Source organism: Tachysurus vachellii, chromosome 15 (assembly GCF_030014155.1).
Source record: "Tachysurus vachellii isolate PV-2020 chromosome 15, HZAU_Pvac_v1, whole genome shotgun sequence".
In the NCBI taxonomy this organism is placed as follows: domain Eukaryota; kingdom Metazoa; phylum Chordata; class Actinopteri; order Siluriformes; family Bagridae; genus Tachysurus; species Tachysurus vachellii.
In genome coordinates this window covers 7,673,984-7,697,510 of record NC_083474.1, presented here as the reverse complement: position 1 = coordinate 7,697,510, position 23,527 = coordinate 7,673,984, and the positions used below count along the sequence as shown (strand labels likewise).

The 23,527-nt window shown below is 40.5% G+C and overlaps 1 protein-coding gene across 4 annotated transcripts in view; it reads left to right on the top strand.

The window, feature by feature from the left end:
* Positions 1-23,527, top strand: part of sorl1 (sortilin-related receptor, L(DLR class) A repeats containing) — a 68,830-nt gene that overhangs the window by 20,087 nt on the left and 25,216 nt on the right. For all 4 annotated transcript variants that reach the window (XM_060887623.1, XM_060887621.1, XM_060887622.1 and 1 more), the window contains exons 4-16: positions 946-1,107; positions 1,500-1,567; positions 5,323-5,503; positions 12,578-12,679; positions 12,817-12,986; positions 15,955-16,147; positions 16,914-17,031; positions 18,705-18,778; positions 18,857-18,945; positions 19,658-19,836; positions 20,735-20,921; positions 22,962-23,090; positions 23,226-23,311. In XM_060887623.1, the coding sequence (XP_060743606.1) occupies positions 946-1,107; positions 1,500-1,567; positions 5,323-5,503; positions 12,578-12,679; positions 12,817-12,986; positions 15,955-16,147; positions 16,914-17,031; positions 18,705-18,778; positions 18,857-18,945; positions 19,658-19,836; positions 20,735-20,921; positions 22,962-23,090; positions 23,226-23,311 (1,738 nt within the window). The remainder of the gene's footprint in view (positions 1-945; positions 1,108-1,499; positions 1,568-5,322; positions 5,504-12,577; positions 12,680-12,816; positions 12,987-15,954; positions 16,148-16,913; positions 17,032-18,704; positions 18,779-18,856; positions 18,946-19,657; positions 19,837-20,734; positions 20,922-22,961; positions 23,091-23,225; positions 23,312-23,527) is intronic.

Below are 23,527 nucleotides of genomic sequence, written 5' to 3'. Positions count from 1 at the left end.
TGCATTGTGCAAACATGGTGTAAACAGTGGAGGCAGTAAACAGCATGTCCTCCTGTCTCAAATAGCATAATTATGCAATGTTCTAATTGCTATTAAAAAAACCTTCTGATACTAGATTTACTGAAAATTTAGTTGATAAACTTTGACTAAAATTTGAACAACAGTCACATCAACAGCAAAAAGTTCTCACCAGTTTGTTTAATGTTGCTGTGTGTGAAATCGCTAATCATAGAGTACAACTCGACTTGGAAACCAGATGGGCAGGGATGTTTAGGCTCCAACGTGCTGTTTAGAGGAAACGGCGTTTAATCCTCCAAGTGAGGATGTGAACAGTGGTGCTCATGTAGCAGCTGTGCACATGCACATGTGTTGTGAAAGTAAAGTGTTTTTGCACCTTGAAAGTGAATGTGCATGTTGCCCTGTGCTTCCTGGATTCGATTTATAATTATATATTATAAATATTATAGATTTATATATTATTTTTAATGGTGCTTAACAGCTAATGATAAATGATAAAACAGCTTTAAAGGAAGAAATCTATAAATTTAGGATCAATATTTAAAATTTTATTATTTTATCACTGAAGAGCAAGCCAGAGAGATGATTAGTGGTGAGATGATATGAGGAAGAAACCTTGAGAGGAACCAGACTCAAAATGAAGCCCATCCACATTTGAATGTCTAATGTGGTTTTAAATATCTCCCCTTCTATTACTTTATACTACATTGTCAAAAAAGTGCAACTGTTTTATAAGAAAATTTATTCTGCATTTAACATGTCTGAGCAGTTCTAGTTACTCTTCACTAATGGAGACATGAAGGTGGATCCACAAGTACCCTGACCAGGATAAAGCAGTTACTGAAGATGAATGAATGAATGAATTAAATTATATGAAATGCTAATTGGCTTTTCTGTTTCTGTTCTGCTCATCCATGTCATCCTCAGTACCTTTTCGCAGACACCAAAAACAGCTATCTTTGGAACACCTTTGACTTCTGCAAGAGCGTCCAAGGATTCTCCATCCCCTTCAAACCCACAGACCTGCTCCTACACAGCAAGAAGCCAAACCTGGTCCTGGGTTATGATGGTTCTCACCCTAATAAGCAGGTTTGTTAAAAAAAAAAAAAAAATTAGATTTAGACATGCTTGAGTGAAATGCCACTGGTTTTTATGGTTTGTTTTGCTTTGTTGAATATGAAAGTATGGATTCTTTCTTTAATGTGAAATAGCTGCTTTTTTTCTTTACCATGCTGAATAGTTATTTTTAGTGTTCTGACTCAGTAGGGAATAAACTTTGCATTAAAACGTTATATTGCAAATCTTGGGCCAGTGGCACTTGTCCAATATGCGTGGTGATTCATCAGATTAAAGCCTTTAGAGAAAAGTTTCAGTCTGAATATGCTGTATAATGAGTCATCAGCTAGGCTTGAAATCTCATAAACCTTTTTTTTTTTTTTTTTTTTTTTTTTAACTGCTTCCCTTTTTTTTTCTTCTGAAAGCTGTGGAAGTCAGATGACTTTGGAGAAACATGGGTGCTGATTCAAGAACATGTCAAGTCCTACTTCTGGTAAGATCAATGACTGATTAAGTAGTGCTGGTGTTTACCATAAGACACTCACTCTCGGATCATTCTCAAAGAGTTTGTCCATCAGGCACTGTGGGTGTGGACTTTCTTTGAATATCTTGGTATCAGAGGTGCAAATGAATACATGATATAAAACTACATTTACTGCTGTGCTTATCGTTCATAGTTTTAAGAATTACATTGAGGTGAAACAGCCAGTGATAGATCATCGATTCTATCGATGTTCATAGATTTCACTTTTCGTAACACTTCCAAGCATTTCGAATTTGTTCATAAGTTAGCAGTGGAGTGTGTGTGACGTGATCGCTCTGTTTCCATGCGAAAGATACAGCTTCCTAATGCAGCCGTGAGAACGATGCCAATGGGTTCTGCTTTTGTCAATGGCAGTCTTAAAAGCTAAGACACACAGGACACAGTGGACTTTGTCCTTTTTTGTTTTGTCTTGTAATTTCAAGATAGAGAAAAAATAAACACAGGTTCTTTATAGCTGCTATAACATAAGTGATATAACAGGAACTTTGTATAGAAATGATATGAAAATAGAAATTAGATCATTCTTATTTAGCTGTCAGCCGAGTCTCAAACTTGTATAGTGTGATGCCTATCGAGTATCGTGTAAACCTCTGTAAAGAATGGGGTGAACATGGAGAAAGATTTATTTTCCTTCATTTATTTGTCAGTACTTGCTATTTAGAGTTTGCTAAGGAAGCTCACATTGTTTACTATTTAGCACAGCAAATGACTGGGTAGCAAACACTGTTTTGTGAACACCAGTGTTATTCGTATCCAGACTGTTCACCAGGGAGTGAAAATGACCTGCAGTAAGAGCCAGAGAGGAAGTCGATGATTATGTGCGCTGCGTTTCAGGCAAGATGCTGGTGGCTCAGTTTGTTAGTAGTAGGCATCTTTGATTAATGGCTGATTAATGGCCTTCAGGCTTGGCTGAACTCGGTCCATTTTGTCCTCTAGTGTAGCATCCAGTCAGTAGGCACCCTAGGAAAATGAAGTGTGGCTAATGAGTGTCCTCTCTGTACACTGATTAAGCCTTCGTCTTGCTCGGAAGACACGCTTAGAGGTCTTATCTAGAACTATTCATAATGCTTGAAAGCAGATACGCATAAATCTGACCTGACTACAGGACAAATAACTTTTTGTAGCTGTGTCATTAACAACTCGTTTACTACAACTCACGGGGACTTGTACGGTTTGTGTTGATCGTAGTTTAAGCCTGATTGAAAAAAACCCAAAAGGAACTGATTGATATTGACATGGTGAAACCTTTTTTGTTTAATATTGAGGGAAGGAGTCTCCAGTGCAAGTTTGAAATATGGAGGAGTTTGTTCTTTTCTGGTTTTATGGTAACATGACGAGCTGTATGTTTGACTTATTAACTTCAAGAGGGAGGAAAAAAAAGACAGGCTGGTGATGGAGCGACTGTTATAGCTGATATAGCATAAGTGATAGCAAGGACAAACAGGTTTCACAGACCTTCCACAAAAACAGCAGAAAAGCGTTCACTGGGTTGACTGGAAAGTAGAATTTGTATCCCAATGACGCTTTACATTTACAGCATTTAGCAGACGCCCTTATCCAGAGCGACTTACATTTTTATCTCAATTTCATACAACTGAGCAACTGAGGGTTAAGGGCCTTGCTCAGGGGCCCAGCAGTGGCAGCTTGGTGGACGTAGGGATCGAACTCACAACCTTCCGATTGGTAGCCAAACACCTTAACCACTAGGCTACCACATAAGGACCACATGAGTCTCTCGTCTGTCAGTCACAGGTGCCAGTCGTGGTATGCTAAAGGAGGCAGAGAGTTGGCAGAACTTCACACATGTATCAGATGAAGCATGTTATAGTTGTCATCCTCCACGGTTGGTGGTAGCTGCATGATGGTGAGAGCTGAATGGATGGTTGAAAATGACCCAGACTTCGTTAAAGAAGGGAATTGTAAATATTGGCAAATTGCTGTGGTATAAGTGGAATAAATCATTTCAGGATGCACTATTATAGGAAAATAATTAATTCACACCACCTCCTTACTTTCTTATATACAACCTGCGTCATCATGTTTTATTTCTTAACTATTTATTTCTTAATTTCTTATTGCATTCTAGGACTCTCTGGATTTAATACTGATCCCTTGAGAAGCTTTGCTTTAGCCCAGAGCTCCACCACAGGCTAATTAACTAAACAGCTCTAAAAAGTGCTGTTTCATGTCTGCTCCACACACCCAGGTTTGTGTGGGTTTAAATCTGAAACAGGTGGAGCCCGGGTGGAGCTGTAGTCTGTGTTCTTGTCTCTTCAGTCTAAACATTTTATATGTTTGTTAGGAGCTGTCAGAACCAGACGCAACAAACAAGCCGGCGTGTTTACAATAGGAGGGAAGCAGGATCTTTGTGCTAGGGAGCAAGAGAGTAAATCTCAGGGCTCCAGGGTCTCTGAAGCCACGACTCAAACCGTAAGCCTACTGTGCTGAATCATTTACACAGGGAGCGTCATGGCCCTTAGATCGGGTCTGTGTGGTGTGTGGAGAAGTGTATTTAAAAAAAAAAAAAGGGAGGGGGGGATAAATCCAGTTTTAAGAGTTTCTTACAGCATGCAGAATAATACAGATGTCTTTCCTAACTGATAAAAAGGTAATTAATAGAAAACTAGGTATGTGAACCCTTATAATTCGTGAGGTGTACTTTTATGATTCCTTCATATGGGAAATTCAAGTTGTCACAGCAGCACAAGTAAGGGGAGTAATAGCAAAGAAAAACCTATACCTTTATAATCATGATAAAAAAAGTATAAGATAAAAAGAAATAGTAAAATTATAGAAACAATAAAAGAAAATATTTTCTTTCTTTTCTCTCTCTCTCTCTCTCTCTCTCTCGCGCTCTCTCGCTCTCACTCTCTCTCCCTCTCCTCCCTCCCTCCCTCTCTCGCTCGCTCTCTCTCTCTCTCTCTCTCTCTCTCTCTCTCTCTCTCTCTCTCTCTCTCTCTCAGAGAGTTGCTCAAATTACTCCACTGTTTTGATCCTTTTCAGAGCTGATAATTTACTGTAAAAATTGTACACATTTGTACAATTGTTGCACATTTGATGGCAGGCTGCATGACCATGATCACTAATCTTCTAATATCAATCCTAATGTGTCTTCCTAATTCTCTAGAATTAGAGGCATACCTATTTAACATGAATATAACTTTTTTACTTTCTTTTTGTGAATCTGAACAAAATAAAGAAAAATGGTCATGATTAAAGCTGAAAAGTGGAAAAGTTGCATGATTCTTTACAAACTGGGCTTAAGTTGTGGTTAGAGTATGTTAGATTTCAGTATTGCTCTAGAAAATGTAGCAGAAGAGAACGAAAATCTGATCCCCCCCCCACACACAATCAGCTGAGCTCATTGCAGCACCCGACTTCATATTTAGAGGAGATTGTCCTCCAGGTTTTCACATACTTCTTCCATCCATGATGTTTATTGTTCTTTCTATTTGTCCAATAAAGATAAGCCGATGTTAAGCGATGCGTGTCGTGTTTGTTAAACAAGGCACCTTTTAGGAGACGTTCATGCGGAAATCGAGTTAAGTGCTAAAAGACTCATAACCGTTTCTCACAGCTGGAGCTTCGACATGCGGGAAGAATCTGTGCATTTTTGTACTTCATGTTGTTTCCTTCTTTCTTGTTGTTGTCAATCGTCTTTGAACATCTGTTGTAATTTGACAAAATCGTGTGTGTTCTCTTAGGGGAGTCGAGCCGTACGACAGCCCGACCACAGTGCTGGTCCAGAGGCACGAACCCCAGGGTGTCTCCAGTATTCTCAGCAGCACCGACTTCTTCCAGAGCGAAGAAAACCGACACATCATTCTGGAAAGAGTGGACAGCTTTCAGCTCCGAGACAAGTACATGTTCGCTACAACAACCAGGGTAAGATCTGCTCGGCAAAGCACAGCCGCTCATGCTGTTATATTAAATAAAATATAGTAGATTCACTGGAGTGAACACTACAAAAACTACATAGGAACCTCATTAGGATAGCATGGGTGGCATTCTGTGCAAGAGATGAGCTAAACATAGATATTTTTGCCTAGTTAGCACTAATTTCTGCATGTTTTCACTGTAGGCTATCAGAGTAGCAGCATTTTAAACATACATGCAGTTAAAAAGATAATATTTCGTTATAAAGTGCACTACTATGTGCGAGTCTGTCTAATATGTAACACATCACATGCCCGACTGACCGTTTTTGGGAAGAACAAATGATTAGCTAGAAATTGATTACCAGACAAACCTGAAAAATGCAGTATATGCTGAACAAATAAGAGAGATGATAAAAAGAGCATTTTTCTATTTTTTTATTTCACCCATGAATAAGTTTCTCAAAACAGATGTTTATATATAGTCTTAATAAATGAATTTACACAAAAAAACAAGTCTATACATGCTCATGTGTTGTTACCTGGAGGATCAACTGTTGTTCTGTTTTGTGAGAGTTCTTTATGGGTCTCTTGTTAGTCCTGGAGGATCAAGGGGGGGTGTAAACTTTTGGACAGGATGATTGATCTAAACATCTTATGTAGCTTCTGGGGGGGATTTTCAAAAAAAAAAAATCTTGATAATGATTTATCTAAATGACAAATAGTGACAATTTACACCAATCATCCTGTTCAAATGTTTACACCCCCTGGCTCTGAATGCATTGTGTTGCCTTCATGAGCATCAGTGAATGTTAATGTTATAACTTTCGCTATAGTTTATATTGGACAAGTTCCTCAGACATCCACAATGTGTAGAGATGGAAGAGATAAAACCATTGATGGAAAATACAGATTGAAAGATGCTGGAACAGGAAAAATGTGTAGGAGCTGGAGGTTTTTTCTGAAGTGTGCAGTTGAACTGCTCAGGACAAAACAAGAGACTCATGAAAAACTCTCTCAAAACGTATTGAGTGCATAATATAAACACAAACCACACATACATACACAAGCCCATCGATTGTACGTCTTTTGTCCGTGCAAATTACACAAGCTGGCCAGTTAAATAAAAATGACTTAAACCCTTAAATCATGTTTTCATTAAATCAAATTTTGTAAACAAGAAGTATTTATTTATTAATTAATTTGTTTGTTTGTTTGCTTATTTATTGTAAAATATGTAATTTTATTTGTTTGTTTGTTTTATAATTGTTTTTTTTTCAAACAAGAAGTAATTATTTATTCATTAATTTTATTTGGTTATTTTTTACAATACCTTATTTTTACATTTATTTATTTATTTATTTATTTTACAATAAGTTTGTTTATTTTTATTTGAAGTAACATTTTTATGTAATATTGCAAGTTTATTTATTTATTTTAATGCAAGTAATTATTTATTTATTTGTTTGTTTAGTTGTTTGTTTCTTTTTGCAATAAGTTTTATTTATTTATTTATTTATTTATTTATTTATTTATTTTACATAGAGTAGCCAGTTAGGCTTGCAAAAAACTGCTTGTCCTGGAGGCCTGGGCTTTGCAGATGCAGTGTTTCTGGAGGCGATGGAGTAAACCCCAGTGATTTTTTTTTTTAAAGCTCACAGCTACTCAGTGTTCTCAATATGATGCTCTAGAATGAATTAAGGATGTATTCAGGAGAGAGCATGGGGCCAGTTCTGTGTATTTTGGCTGAAAGATGACGTTAAGGGCCCATGCGATGTCCTCCGCGATGTACACACCGAGCAGCCAGGAGATCTCGGCTGTCACTGTGGTGGTTGATTTGCAGCAGAAACATCACAATCCTCACAAAAACTATAATCATATGTTTTGTGTTCATAAATTGTCCAGAAGAGCTAGTTGTACTGGTTGTAGTGGTAGATAGTTGTGATGGTCTCTGCTACAAATAAGACAGTGAAGAAAGTTATTAGTTGCATAGAAGATTAGATGACAACATGCAGTTCTGTCTGTTTCAGTACTCTTCAAACAGGCTTTATAGTAAAATATGTAAATGCTGTATAAATACACTGTCAGTGGAATCAGCTGCCTGCTACATTTAATGCATGGTGATGGAAATGAAAGAAAAATGCTTTATGAAATCATTTTTTCACAGCTCTCGCACTTTTTCCGTCATCAACAGCTCCTGTTTCTTTGGCGACCTGTTCCATGTCTGCTTGTTAGTACACCAGTGGTTTCTTTTTTTTTTAAGGACATCCATAATTGTATTAGCTATTCCCAATGCTTGTGCAGTGCTCCTGACTTTTCTTTTCTTTTTTTTACGTCCACTTATCACAAGTTTTCTATTAGTATAAACTAACTGACTTCTTTTATCGGGCGGAAGTCTGATATAAAAATATTCAGGACACTGTTGGCTTTCAGTGTGAGCTGTTTTTACCTCTGTTGATGTGACCTTACCCAGAATTTTAGTGCTTGAAAATAACACCACATAACACAGGCTTATGAACAAGAACTTGAGGCATCTCAGAAAGTGAAAATTGGGTTTTATACCAATGTTTACTTTGAAGATATAAACATTGTTTTTGTCATATATTTTTATATATTCTACTTCAATTCTATTCCCCTTAGTTGGCTAGGTAAAAAGAAATACACTGCAAATTCTGTAAAAGTGTCTACTTTCATACGAGTCGTTAAGCACCACTGTGGAGTGTGACATGACAGACATACGATACTGAACAAAACAGAAGAATTAAAAAAGCTTAAAAGGTGCCACGCTCTTAGTTATTAAAGACATCTAAATCCACATCTGAGGAAATGAAAGCTGAAATTTTGATCTCATGTTCCTTTTGATTTCAAACGCAAATGTCTTCACTGTGGAACAGGAATAAGAATAAAAATAAGCGCTGCTTTTCCAATACTTTTGGAGAGGTCTGGAAATCTGCATGCTACCCAAAATTAGTGGAGAGTACATTATAAAAATAAAGACCTGAAGTTCTCAGCTGAACAAAGCATTGACTGCTGCAACACAACCAGCAGCGGCAGTGATAACCACTGAGCTTTTGCACTTCAGCAGTGACACTACGGATAGATTCAGCAGTTGCATGCAGCTAAATGGAGCGTTTTGTATTGCGAGTTCTTTCTGAGAATGCCAGATTCTGTGAAAAAAACACTTTACCCATCCAAGGCATTTTGAATATTTTCTTGGCTGCCTCTTTACATCGCAGCTCTTGTAAAACGAAACTGACATCTAACCAAAAAAATCACTGCAGAGCACTTGGGAATAAAACAATTGCGCATTATGTTTATAACTTTTAAAACCCTGAGTTGGTTTGTTATCCTTAGTGGATTCCTGCCTCCGAGGGTTTGTTTATCCCCAAATTCTTGTGGTTACTCATGCCTGTGTGTACACTGGCTCTTACCCAAGTGTGGCCCTGCGGTAAACATTTGGACTGTTAAAATAAACCTCAGAACGTTCGTCTGTCGAACCCAATCCAGCATCGGTGGGTCAGATCAGGCCGAGATCGTCTCTCCTGCGTGGGATACTGCCGTCTCTGACATTACAAGCAGTCTCCCAAACACCTTAACGGATAGCGTGTTATGTGCGAGTTATTGAAAAGCGTAGATGTTGCTTCTGTGAGGTAGCAGATCTATGGGCTTTCATCAAACGTGTGGTTTGCTCTCCCCAGGGCATCTTCAACTACTCATGCACCACTTACCAGCGTTCCACTAACCCGTGTGACCATATGGTCATGTTGTCAGCGCTACGCTTCTTAGCGCTCATGCCAAGAAGTGTGCGCGCATACACAAATGTGAGGTTTCATAACTACTATAGCTTGTGCAATGTTTTAAAGCCACGGTTCTATTTGTAGACACTGATTGTAGGATTTCAGGATCCGACGTCTCTGCCAAGGAGGAAGGGAGAAGGCTCTTTGAATAACACAGAAGGACCGACAGATATACAGTACCTCGTCTCGTTTAAGTGCTAAACGTACCACGTTGTTTCATATGACATATGGCTATGAATTTCAACTCTTTATAGCTTTCTTCTGTGACCTGATGGATTTACAATAATTGCTGTTGATATTTAAATAAGAGAATACGGGGAAGTTACAAGGACGTCTAGACGAGATCAAGCTGCTCAGTAAACTCAGCCAGAATGGAGATATTGGCTGGAGATGTCTCCATGATCAATTCAATGACAGAATTTTTGGGCACGTTTTGGGACTGGCTTCAGGCTCATGTGACCCAGTTGGCTTGTCCTAAGCAGAGATGTTTTTTTTTTTTTTTTCTGGCTCTGGCGCTATGTCTTTTGGAAGCAAGAGCATCATTACTCAGCCACGACTGGAGTCACTAGCCAGTCAGGGTGTATTAACAGGATTCGAGGAATCGTCTGTCTTTTTGTGTTTCCCTTTCTATATTGCTCTGCCTCACTTTTTCATATGTCCTGGGCCTCCTAATAGGATTACCATAATGAATATGAATATTACAGGGACCTTTAGGCACCAAGAAGCATAAAAGATTAATTAATGCCCTAGAAATTAAAAAAAAAAAAAAGAAGACTCACATTCAATCCATTTGGCAGACAGCCTTATTCAGATCAACTTACATTTTTATCTCATATTATTCAGCAATTGAAGCTTAAGAGCCTTGTTCAGGGGCCCAGCAGTGGCAGCTTGGTGGACGTGGGATTTGAACTCGCAACCTTCTTATCAGTAGAATATCAGTAAAAATATTGTTAATGTTTCTGGAGTGTAATATGAACATCTCATTCTCTGCTTCTCAGTGCCCCACTTTTGTTCAAATCCAAGTAAAAAAAAACACCAACTGAAGTATTCATTATTGTACTTCCACTTCCAAATGTACTGTATGTACTATGCTATTATTGTCGATTGTTACCAGGGCAGCTACATTGGGACACAGGCTTGCTAATTGAGCTTGCAGGTCACATCACACACACACACACACACATACACACTTAAACTTTCACACAGCCTCATAAAGCTGCAGATATCTACAAGCTGGAGCTCCTACCCGTGAGTCAGGTCTCTCTGGTTCGCAGAGCTTGCCAGCACAGTAAGGCTCTTGTTTTCCGACATAAAAGCCTATCCCACAATGAAGGAAAAGTGCCTCTAGGAGCCAAATATTCAGCAAGTCTGCAAGAATCAGCTCTATTCATGAGCTGGCAGACGGACACAAATTCTCATTGGCAAGTGAGATCAATTCTCAGACTTGGACCACACCCGCATGTGTGTGTTACATGCTTTTGTAGAGGTATTCAAGTTAATACAGTTCTGTGTGAGCTAGTTTAGCAGAATAAAGCACTTCAGAAAGAGAGCGTAGGTGTCAGGTGTGTGGTATTGGAACTCGTCCAGCACGGACCCTTGCGTATTTTGGAAGCGTATACGCACCACCATTAGAAAATGATCTGGACTTGGCCATGTCTGGTCTGGTCAGTTGGACTGAATAAGGATCAGACAGCTAGAGGAACATAAAGTCTCTCCTTTGCACCAGTCTCTTGGCTCCTCATAGCTGTGTCAGTTTTGCATATTCAAACCCAGCTTGTCCTCTTTGTCAGATTAAGCTGTCGTTACCATGCTGCCGGCTCTTTCTCTTCCTGCTCTCTCAGCAACCAAGGCCCTTTACAAAAAACAAAAAACAAAAAAACCCTGCTCTTTTTTGCCGTCCTTCCTTGCTCTCTAAAGCCAGATTGTGTTTTGGCTGCCTGCGACACCACTGCAGTCTGTTCCCGGAGATGGCTATTAACAGGCAGATAAATCAGGGCGATGGATGCTAGGACCGTGACGAGAGGGTCCGAGAGAGCTGCGACACTGCATGCTCTGTCTTCCACCAGAGAACAAGAAGTGCTTTTCTGCTTCATCAGGGGAAATTCATTAATGCTGGCCAGATAGTTTGCAGCCTGTCAGGCTCATGGCTTTCTCAATACCCTGCACTTTAGAGAAATGAGTCTCTCTCTCTCTCTCTCTCTCTCTCTCTCTCTCTCTCTCTCTCTCTCTCTCTTTCTCTCATGTATGTGTGTGTTTTTGGCTCAGGCCTCCACTACCACCTTGTGGGGATTTTAAGCTTGAGCTGCTAATCCGGGATGATGCCATAAACCCTGTGTAGTCTTGACAACTAGCAGCTGATGTACTTATTATATCAGTATGGGAATATGAATTATAGAAAATAACACATTATGGTGTGGTGAGCAGTAACCTTTTTATGCCAGCTAACTAGCTAGATGACTATCTTGGCCGACGTTAATGGTGATCTAATGATGATTTGTGTATTTTGTCAGGTTCGTGTCCATTCTTAAACAATGCAGACATTGTTCTGTTACACCACCATGCTCAAATCTGATTGGGCAGGAAGTGTTTTGGAGATGTTTATTTTGTCACTTGTACATTACAGCACAATGAAATTTTTTCTGATTGCTTTCACTTATTCCAGTTGTTAGGAAGTTGGGGTCAGAGTACCAGATCAGCCATGATACAGAGCCCCTGAGGCAGACAGGTCTAAGGGCCTTACTCAGTTGCCCAAAGCTGCCCAGTTGTGGCAGCTTTGTAGTGGTGGGTGTTGAATCGCCAACCTACTGATCAGTAACCCAGATCCTAAACCTTTGATCTACTCACTGCCTTAGTGGTGACAGTAATTTGTTTCATGGATGTTCAGCATTACACATATTGTAATTTGGCAAATTGTTGTAGTACATAAGAGGAGTTCTGAAATATATTTGTGAACAATTTTTTTTTTGGGTGGTGTCTTCAGTAACTTCAGGCTTTAGGCTGGACTGGTGAACTTGAACCTGGCAACGTCAACATTTCTTATATTTTGAACGACAGACCTCTATGAGCCAGTGTGAGATACAAATAGGGTTTTAGTTCACTAATAATTGCGCAATTCATCTTAATATTGCATAACCAGGGTAGGAGATGGAGTGTCAGAAGAACATGGGGCCATTTCCAAAATCGCATCTCGGTCGTTTTTCCTGACAGTAACAGTACACCTGTATTATTTTCATTATTTTGTTATGGCAGTTTGTGGATTGTGTGATTGTGTGTCTTTGTTAATACAGACGCTGCTCGGGAGCCATGAGCCACAATCGGTACAGCTGTGGGTCTCCTACAACCGCCAGCCCATGAGAGCGGCCCAGTTTAACACTCGCCACCCTATCACTGTGAGTACCACTGCCTTGTGTCTTCTGAAACCCCTGGAATAATTCAGGACCAATGTCAAGAACAAACAGCTTAGTTAGTAGATGTTTGTCTGATTGACACGGCACGTCACATGACCTTTTCTCTGCGTGTCTTACAGGAATATTACATAGCCGATGCCTCGGAGGATCAGGTGTTTGTGTGCGTAAACCACAACAACAACGTAACACACCTGTACATCTCAGACACGCAGGGGCTCGCCTTTTCCCTCTCTTTGGAGAATGTGCTGTATTACAGCCCTGAGGGTTCAGGAAGCAACACCCTCATTAGGTAATGCTGCGTTCCATCAGAAACACACACGCACACACACACGCACCTATTCTAAAATTAGACGTCTAATTCTCAGCAATTAGTAACACTGCTCAGAAGAACAAGATTATTTCAGTTCAGTTCAAACCTACAGTATAGCTCTCAGCCTCAACTTCTTTCTTAATTTTTTTGGAATGCAAAAAAAAAAAAAAAACGCGAAAAGGAGCGTAAAGGTGACAAAGGAATTTGCTTTTGGGAGCAGTTTTTTATTTTCTTTTCTTTTATTTTTTAGCTTATCTAGGTCACTGAGCAAATTTGTGAACAGATTCTAAACCAGACTATAATATGGCTGCTTCATCCAGGAAGAATACAAATAAAATGGAGGAAGTGAGGATAACTATAGATGATAGCCATTTAAACTCTTTAAAAAATGTGTGTATGTGTATGTATGTATGTATGTATGTGTATATGTGTGTATATATATATATATATATATATATGTATATATATATATATATATATATATAGACATATATATATATATATATATATATATATATATATATATATATATATATATATATATATATATATAGACATATATAGACACATCAGCGTCTTAATGTGTGATGAGCCAGAATTCTTACCACCAGCATCCTTACCAGTGCCCCAGATCATATACACCAGCGGTGTCCAATCTTATCCGGAAAGGGCTGGTGTGGGTGCAGGTTTTCATTCCAAACAAGCAGAAGCCACACCAGATTAAACAACGGATTAAACAGGTGGAATCAGGTGTGGCTTCTGCTTGGTTGGAATGAAAACCTGCACCCACACCAGCCCTTTGTGGTTAAGATTGGTCACCGCTGATGTACACAATATACTGCTTCACCACCTAGAGAGCTGATTGAGACACACCCCATAATTATTTCTAACTATTTTCTTATAAGTTATTTCTTCAGACGCAACATGGATCACAGATAATCTAGATTAAAGAAAAATACCTAAAGGTCTACTTTTTACTAGCAGAATGGTGAAGGTACTACAGGGTTTATAAATCACATCCCGTAAAGTTCTGTCACCCAGATTCCTGTATTAACCACAAAAAATATAGCTTTGAATAACATTTTATTTTTCCCCTGAAAATTTCGATTGACCAGTAGCTTGTTAGAGAATCTGGCTAGTTGCTGAAAAATGTGTTTTGTTTTAATTTTCCTTTTTATCATTTCTCAGAAAGTGGACAAATAATTTGATGACTCATCCTGCACTTCAACCAATTTTAATGTAATCATCTGTGTGTAGGGGGAGGACAGCAAGGAAGAGACGGAATGGAAGAGAGAGAGAGAGAAATGGGGGGGGCAGACAGTGAGATCGAGACAGTGAGAAGCGGAGAGAGAGAGAGGGGAAAAGAGCAAGGGGGGAGAGCCAGGAAGAGAGGGGGGAGAGGGAGACAGAAAAAAGGAGAGAGAGGGGGAGATGATGACAGAAAAAAGGAGAGAGGGGGGAGAGGGAGACAGAAAAAAGGAGAGAGAGGGGGAGAGGATGACAGAAAAAAGGAGAGAGAGGGGGAGAGGGAGACAGAAAAAAGGAGAGAGATGGGGAGAGGGAGACAGAAAAAAGGAGAGAGATGGGGAGAGGGAGACAGAAAAAAGGAGAGAGAGGGGGAGAGGATGACAGAAAAAAGGAGAGAGGGGGGAGAGGGAGACAGAAAAAAGGAGAGAGAGGGGGAGAGGATGACAGAAAAAAGGAGAGAGAGGGGGAGAGGATGACAGAAAAAAGGAGAGAGGGAGACAGAAAAAAGGAGAGAGATGGGGAGAGGGAGACAGAAAAAAGGAGAGAGATGGGGAGAGGGAGACAGAAAAAGGAGAGAGATAGGGAGAGGGAGACAGAAAAAAGGAGAGAGAGGGGGAGAGGATGACAGAAAAAAGGAGAGAGAGGGGGAGAGGATGACAGAAAAAAGGAGAGAGGGAGACAGAAAAAAGGAGAGAGATGGGGAGAGGGAGACAGAAAAAAGGAGAGAGATGGGGAGAGGGAGACAGAAAAAAGGAGAGAGATGGGGAGAGGGAGACAGAAAAAAGGAGAGAGATGGGGAGAGGGAGACAGAAAAAAGGAGAGAGGGGAAGAGGGAGACAGAAAAAAGGAGAGAGACAGTGAGATGGGGAGAGAGATGGGGAGAGAGATGGGGAGAGAGATGGGGAGAGAGATGGGGAGAGAGATGGGGAGAGAGATGGGGAGAGAGATGGGGAGAGAGAGGCAGACAGTGAGACTGAGAGACCGTGAGACAGAGAGAAAGAGAGAGAGAGCGCATTAGGAAATAATTATCATTAAGCTTAGTTCTTTTGATTATATTAATTTTACTGCTTTGTGTTAAATTTTCTGTTAATCTTTTCCGACGTGAGAACATTATGTCCTCACTGAGGATCACCATGTGGATGGGGGGTTACCATGTGACCCTGTACCAATCCGATGCACTGTACTTTGATCACTGATATTGAACATTTCAACATTAACAACAACAGTCAACTTGACATTCAAGCTTTTTGACTTGCTATGTTCTTGACCCTGTTACAAAACACCACGTTTTTGCTGTTATTTATTATTGGTGGCCTTGCTGTTTATTAAAAGCCAATAAAAATATTCTGCCCTCAGTTTATCAAATAGACACTCTAATTAGTACCAGGCCTGGTCCTGTGTATGCGCTATTTCTATTTGTCCTTGAACATTACGTCAATGTCCTCTACTGCCAGCAGGATTCAGATGCATGGCTCTACCGTTCAGCTCAGAGGTAGGTCAGGAAGGTATCCTGCATCACCCTCCAGACTCCAGCACTTCTTCTCACTCTTTCCTCATTCATCAGAAACCTTTTTCACCAAAGGACAGATTTGCAGCGATGCAGCTGACAATATATATGTAAATGAGCTGCTACACGGCTCACGGTGTTGCCCTTTTCAAACGTCACCTTGTTCAGCAGAACGTGTGTTTGTGTGTGTAGGTACTTTGCCAACGAGCCATTTGCAGACTTGCACCGTGTGGAAGGGCTGCGCGGCGTGTTCGTGGCCACGCTTATCAACGGCTCACTCAGCGAAGACAACATGCGATCAGTGATCACCTTCGACAAAGGCGGCACCTGGGAGCTGCTGCAGCCGCCAAATTACGACAGCCTCGGGGGCTCCATCGATTGCCAGGTAGCACAAACACCACAGAAGCGTTTACAGCTGCTGTTGTGTCAAAATGTGGCTTCTTAGTGCGAGTGTGGGTGTTAGGATTGTAGGAGGAAGTGGTGAAGATTGCTTTGCTTATTAGCTGATGCACAAAGCCAACCAACAAAGTTTTAGGACTGACTCTTTTATTGTTTAAAAAGAAAAATAAATGCATTGGTAATAAATGAAACTGGGGAAAACCTGGCTGAATTATAAACCTACAAAAAAAAAGAAAAATTAATTAATTAAAAATAGAAATATTGGATCGTCTTTGCCTAAAACGCAAAAAGCCATACTGTACATACTCTATGTAGTTCAACAAAACAACATAAGGAACAAGTTTAGTTAGTAATGAGATAAGTTCTATCTAAATCTCAGCATCATCAAAACATAGACGAGAGCTTACACGTGTGGTGCAGAGACCAAACCTTTAAAAGACTTTTATAATGACAGAGAGCAGAGCTTATCGTATGGGGGGAAGTCGTGGCCTAATGGTTCGAGAGTCTGACTCCTAACCCTAAGGTTGTGGGTTCGAGTCTCAGGCCGCCCCCCAACTGCTCCCCGGGCGCAAACTGTTTGTGGTTGTAACGTGACACAATGTGGAAAAGTTCAGTTGGTATAAATACCTTTGCAAGGCACCGTATAGAAGAAAATGGAACCGTTTGAGGTAACACATGAGGTAAAGAAATCAGAATGATGCTGCTTGTTACCTGCTGTGTTTTACCTCCTGTATTCTCTCTCTCATCTGCAGATTTCTAAGGGTTGTTCCTTGCACTTGGCTCAGCGCTGGAGTCAGTTGTTGAATATTCAGCTTCGCAGGATGCCCATTCTGAGCAAAGAGTCTGCACCTGGTCTCATCATGGCAACAGGTGGGTCATGTGACCAGCAACCGCGCTCACATCCTGTAACGATTTCTCTTGACATTTCGGTGTACCTGAACTCCAAGCCGTGCATGTGTGTGCGCGCATGTGTTTCTGTTAGCAAACACGTGCTTCTACCAAAGCTATAATGAACACTCCATGCTCAGTGTAATGATAGGGGATGAGCGTGCGTTTGCTCTGGAGCATGCTTCCTCATGTTCACGCCTGCTGGAAGACATCGACTTTCCTCTCTGCTTGTCTCAAGGGCACACACTTTCTCTCCCCCCCCCCCCCTCTCTCTTCTTTTTGTCTTTCTGCATTTGCCAGCAGCAGCCGGCTCTTTAATTAAATGATTATTATATAATGAGCAGCATTCTCATTATCAGAGAGCAAAGGAGTAGGCTTTGCGAAGATGTCGGCCCACTTTGGGTGCTATCACTCAAACACAGATGCGCTAATTATTACTGTTTTTGCCACAGACTAATTAACACACACATTCCCACATACACATGGTGGTTTGGGGTTCACACGTACCCCTGGACGTCACCCAGTATCCAGAAAACCTCAGCATTTTATTACACTCTGTTTGAAGCAGCTTCCACTGAGCTCCCTATGTGTTTATGATATACAGAAAGGCAAAAAAAATGCTTAACGCAGCTGTAATATAAAATTCAGGTAGCATAAACAGGATATTGTGTAAAACCTCTTGTTTGTGTCTTGAGTCAGCGAGCGCTGGGGGTGTTGTCTGTGAAACGTCAGATCGATTTCGCCTCCAAGGCTCTGGTTGGGCCATTTGAAGTTAAGACGTGTAGATGTGTAGGTAGGCAACAGCCTAACTCTTGCCTGAAGATCACAGCCAGGCATCGAGTAGTGAGTGTTTAGGGCGAACATGTCATGGATCTGATAAAGCTTTTTACTTCCTGTCTCTTATTTCCTGTGCGGGTTTGTGGGCTGAATTCTTACAGCTTGTGGCAGTGGAAGTGAAGTTTATTTGTATTCTTGTGCAAACTCATATCGACAATTCAGAAGATCGAGATAACAAATGATTCAAAAGGAATTCAAAATGTTGTTTTTCCCCTTGTCATTCCTTGTCATGGTTATGCATTGGTAATGTTTTTTTTGGTAATTTGTTTGTACCCCAGTTTGAAATCCAGACCAGCAAACACACATCACAACTTTATTGTGAAGCGTTCCCATTTGTTTGTATATTTCTGATTTATCTTCTTTCTTTGCTGTTGATAACGGAAACTGTTGCACATGAGCCCATTTTTTTTTTTTAATTGTTCAGTTTTAAAGTTCTTTCGGTAATGAGTCAGGAGGCTAAATTTAACTTGATGTAATAATACTGATGTAAAACGGTAACAAAAAAGATAAAAAAGATTTTTGATGGGAATCAAACGCGGGAGATTTAGATGTCGTATATACGTGAATCAGTTGTTATGAATATGTGATTAATATATCATGACTGTGTGCTGGTATAGGAAAATAATCAACAGTGAGGTGGTCTGATGTCACCAGCTTGTATGTGATGACATTTGTAATAGATTTAAGACCGCATTATACTTTTTGACCATATATATATATATTTCCCACTGTTATGCTTGCGTGACTAAACAAGCCGCATGTTATGAGTATTGACTGCTTGCTTTTCTTTTCCTTTCATGCTCACGTCGCTCTATCAGGATCTGTGGGAAAGAATCTGGCTAACAAACCCAACGTGTATGTCTCAAGCAGTGCCGGAGCCAGGTGGAGAGAGGTACAGTATAACTTAGTGTTGCTTATTATGCCTTCCTAACATTACACCTCTAACTGAGTCTAACGTTAACGGCTTCAGGCTCTGGCTGGTCCTCACTTCTACACCTGGGGGGACCACGGTGGCATCCTGATGGCTATTTCCCAAGGCGGTTCCACCAAAACACTTAAGTGAGTCATTGTTTACAGTTTTTATAATAATTATAATAACAACCTTTATGTTACTGTGTCCCTGCACTCACATTAATATACATCTATATACGCACGAAAGAAGCAATCGTTCATTTTTTTAAGTACTGTACACGACACAGAGCTGTGATTTCAGTGACACAAGCAAATGGAAACGAGAACGAGATTTGAATGCCGATTTTTGTCAATTCTAGGCAGTTACGTTTGGCACAGTGAAGCAGCAAATCCAATTATTTGGCTCAAATGATTCGTTGGACGGGTCGCCCGATGTTTCAACCGAGCTCGTTCACAAATTTATCGCATACCTACATAACTACATTTAGTTTGTACTTAATGTTTGATACGCAGAAAGGAAAAAATGCACTGACATATCGGAGCAAAGTTCAAAGTTGTTATTTTTGTGCATCCATCAAAAAACAAAATGCATAACTGGTTTCATTTATCCTAAATGTATGTATAAAGAAAAATGTATGCCTAAATATAATTAAATGTATTTATATATAGTTGATGCAAACACAATGTAGCACAACAATCCTGAGCTGCATCTCTGCTAACTATCCAGTCACACCTTTTGAAAGATGACTCGCATGCAGGGAAGACACACACACACACACACACACACGCACACGCATGCGTGCACACACGCTTTTTTTTTCTGAGGCTTATCTGAGGTGTGTTGCTGCCTGTGACACAGGTTCAGCACCAACGAGGGTGAAACATGGAGCGAGTTCCAGTTCTCCCAGCAGGACGTCTACGTGTACCAGCTGTTGACCGAGCCAGGCGAGAAGAGCACAATCTTTACTATCTTTGGCTCCTACGCTGAGCAGGCACACAGCTGGCTCATCCTGCAGGTCAACGTCAGCGACGTACTCGGTGAGGATGAAAAGATGCATCAGCAGTGGACCTATATTTTAGTTTTCGGCTCAGAAATGAAATTGCTTCAAAGCAAGGTTACCTCATGACCTCAAATGTTTGTGTCATGTCACATGACAAATTTTAGTCTAGTCTGTTTTAGTTTGCTTAGATATGTGTATATATATATATCTCACAGTGGTGTGAAAAGGTGTTTGCCCACCCGGGCCACCCGTAGCAGCAAGAACTGTAATCAAGCATTTGCGATAACTTGCAATGAGTCTGTTACAGCGCTGGAGGAATTTTGGACCAAACACTTTTGCACACAGGGCCATTAATAATAAAAATTTATTTCAATTTAAAAACTTCATTTAAAAACTGCATGTTGTGTTTACTTGTGTTATCTTTGACTAATATTTAAATTTGTTTGATGATCTGAAACACAAATGTGTGAGAAACGTGCAAAAAATCAGGAAGGGGGCCAACAGCGATTGATTTCAGTTATATTTTCCAAAGGGTATGCAACCAAATATTACGTTAAGGGTGCCAATAATTTTGTCCGGGGTTTTGTGAGAAATTATGTCAAATTGGCCTTTTTCCACTATTTTTTGGTGTTGTTTTACTACACACAAAGGAAATAAACATGTGTATAGCAAAACGTGTATAATTGCAATACTTTTCTGTGAGAAATTTTCTGGAAAAATATTCAGGGGTGCCAACACTTTTGGCCATGATTGTGTGTGTGTATGTGTGTGTGTGTGTGTGTGTGTATATATATATATATATACACACAGTCATGGCCAAAAGTATTGGCACCCCTGAATATTTTTCCAGAAAATATATATGTATATATACAGAAGCATATATATATTTTACTCTTGTTAATTAAAGCTGTAAACTGCTTGTGTTTTATATGCAGGTGTGCCTTGCTCTGAGGGAGACTATAAGCCCTGGTCCCCGTCTGACGAGCGAGGAAACGGATGTGTTCTGGGTCGTGAGCTGCTCTTCAAGCGTCGCTCCCCTCACGCAACCTGCTTCAACGGCGAGGACTTTGACCGACCTGTCAGCTTGTCCAACTGCTCCTGTACGCGCCAGGACTACGAATGGTAATTTGTTTTCTAAACATTGCTACCGTACCATAAAGTATTCACCACCTCTTGATTTTCTTTATTATTGTGTATTTATTATCCTAAATAGTTTCTGATCTAAACACAAAATGTAATACAGGACAAAACAAACACAAAACATTTGTTTTTAAATGATCATTTCATTTGTTGGAGGAAAATGGTTACATAACACTTCTATGACCTTTTGTGCAAAAGAAATTGCACCCAGACTCAAAATTTACAACTGCAATAAAATTAGTCTAATAACTTGAGCTCAGTCTTGCACGTTGCTTCGGAGGATTTCCTGTGTAGCACTCGTCTTCTCTTCTTTGCAGAATTGATTTTATTCAGCCAAATTGGACGGCTTTCAAGCCTGAACTGACTATTTAAGGTCCTGCCACACATCGCAATGGGGATCGAGTCATTCGGAAACCTTACTTTGTTTCTTTTAAGCCGTTCAGTAGATGCACTTCTGCAGCGGATCGTTGTCTTGCTGTTTAATCCAGTTGCTCTTAAGCTTTAGACAACTCACTGATGACTGGAAATATTTCTTTACCGCTTTTCTACCATAAACTATCATTTATCGTTCTGTTATGGCAAGGTAATTATGGCAAGTTGCAGAGGCCCTGAAGCAGCAAAATACCCCCCTGCTATCATGCTGCCACCACCATGTATGACTGTTGATATGATGTTCTTATTCTTATGGAAAGCTATATTTCAGTTTACTATATTTTCGGTATGAATCAAGAGAATATTATGGCAGAGGAATTGAGCTCATAAAGGGGTTTGTAAGAAAAGTCTATTTGCTCCATCATTTTATTTTTTATTTTTTGCCTTGCATCTCCCCCATGGATACCAGTTTTGTCTGGTCTCTCTAATGGTGAAATCATGAACACATTCAACCCAACCCCATGTGTGATTCAACCCAATCCCATGTGTGATTCAACCCAATCCCATGTGGGATTCAACCCAACCCCATGTGTGATTCAACCCAACCCCATGTGGGATTCATCCCAACCCCATGTGGGATTCATCCCAACCCCATGTGGGATTCATCCCAACCCCATGTGGGATTCAACCCAACCCCATGTGGGATTTCAACCCAACCCCATGTGGGATTTCAACCCAACCCCATGTGGGATTTCAACCCAACCCCATGTGGGATTTCAACCCAACCCCATGTGGGATTTCAACCCAACCCCATGTGGGATTTCAACCCAAAGCCATGTGGGATTTCAACCCAAAGCCATGTGGGATTCATTCAGTCATCAATTTCAAATTGAGAAATACACAGCAAGCAAGGTCTTTCGTGACTTCAAGGTTTAGTTGTAAATACTCTCGTGGATGAAGGCTCAGTGTCTTTAATAGGGAATATTCCAGAAATCTCAGTGTTATGTGCTGCTGTGTTGTTGACCTGCTTGACGTTGCTGAAATGGTTTTGTTTAATTGATGTTTAGATTCAACTGGTCTGGCAGTAAACCCCCCTTGGGTGTATCCATCCATTCACTCATGCAAGCTCCACGCACACAGGGCAAAGGTGGGAATCGGACCCCCAATAAGGACCCCCAATAATTGCTTTTCCGGTTGCTGATCATTTTGTTGCCATCCATAAATGAAATGATCATTAAATAAATATTTTGTCCTGGCTCAGGTTGTTGTTTTATAGAAAATTTAGTTTTAAGATCTGAAACAAGTGGGACAAAGCTCAAAACATCCGGACTTCCTTTACATGAGAGTGAAACCGCATAAACCGCTTCAGTGCAATTGCAGAATGTAGAGAGTCATTTTTCACCTTGAACACTCCAGAGTGAGCGACTGGCTCGGTTTATAGGTTTGGCATACACACCTCCTTTTGGCCTTCATTTCTCTTTCTCTAAATCACCTTGTCACATGCTCACTAAATTCCAGCCTGTGCAGTTTCAGAGTGTCTGAAGAACGGCAGACAAATTCTTCCAAAATGATCTTCATGATTAACAGTGGTGATAAATGAGATGAGTGCGCCTCTAAATAGTGCTCATGCTCTTACTCCTTATCTCTCAGTGATTATGGCTTCAAGCTGAGTGAGGACCTCTCCCTTCAAGTGTGCATTCCTGACCCTGAGTTTTCGGGCAATTTGTATGCCCCTCCTGTGCCCTGCCCCGTGGGCACGACGTACCGCCGCAGCAAAGGGTAAGATAAGGCTGTTATGAGAATGCGAGCTGTGAATTCATGGGCTTGCAGCAGTTGCACCATCTAGTGTTCAAATATTCCTGAAGCAGTTAAATGTATAAAAAATAAAAACGTGTGTTGATTGTTTTGGTCCAGGTATCGAAAAGTGCCTGGTGATAGCTGTACCGGTGGAGACGTCGAGGCCCGGCTGGACGGAGAGATGCTTCCATGTCCTATTGGAGGTTAGGGTTTTTTTTTTTGCGCTCTCCTTTTTTCTAGCTAGTTATTTCACAACCGCAATGAGCAGAAAAGCATTTCAGCACCTCACCCAAAATCTCAAATCTCCACTCCTGTCAGCCAGGAACAGGAGACGACAGTAGGCTGTTTATTAGATGGAGGTCTTAAAAAAACTGATCCGTGAAACTGAAAACAGATCTCACCTCCGACCTGCTTATTAG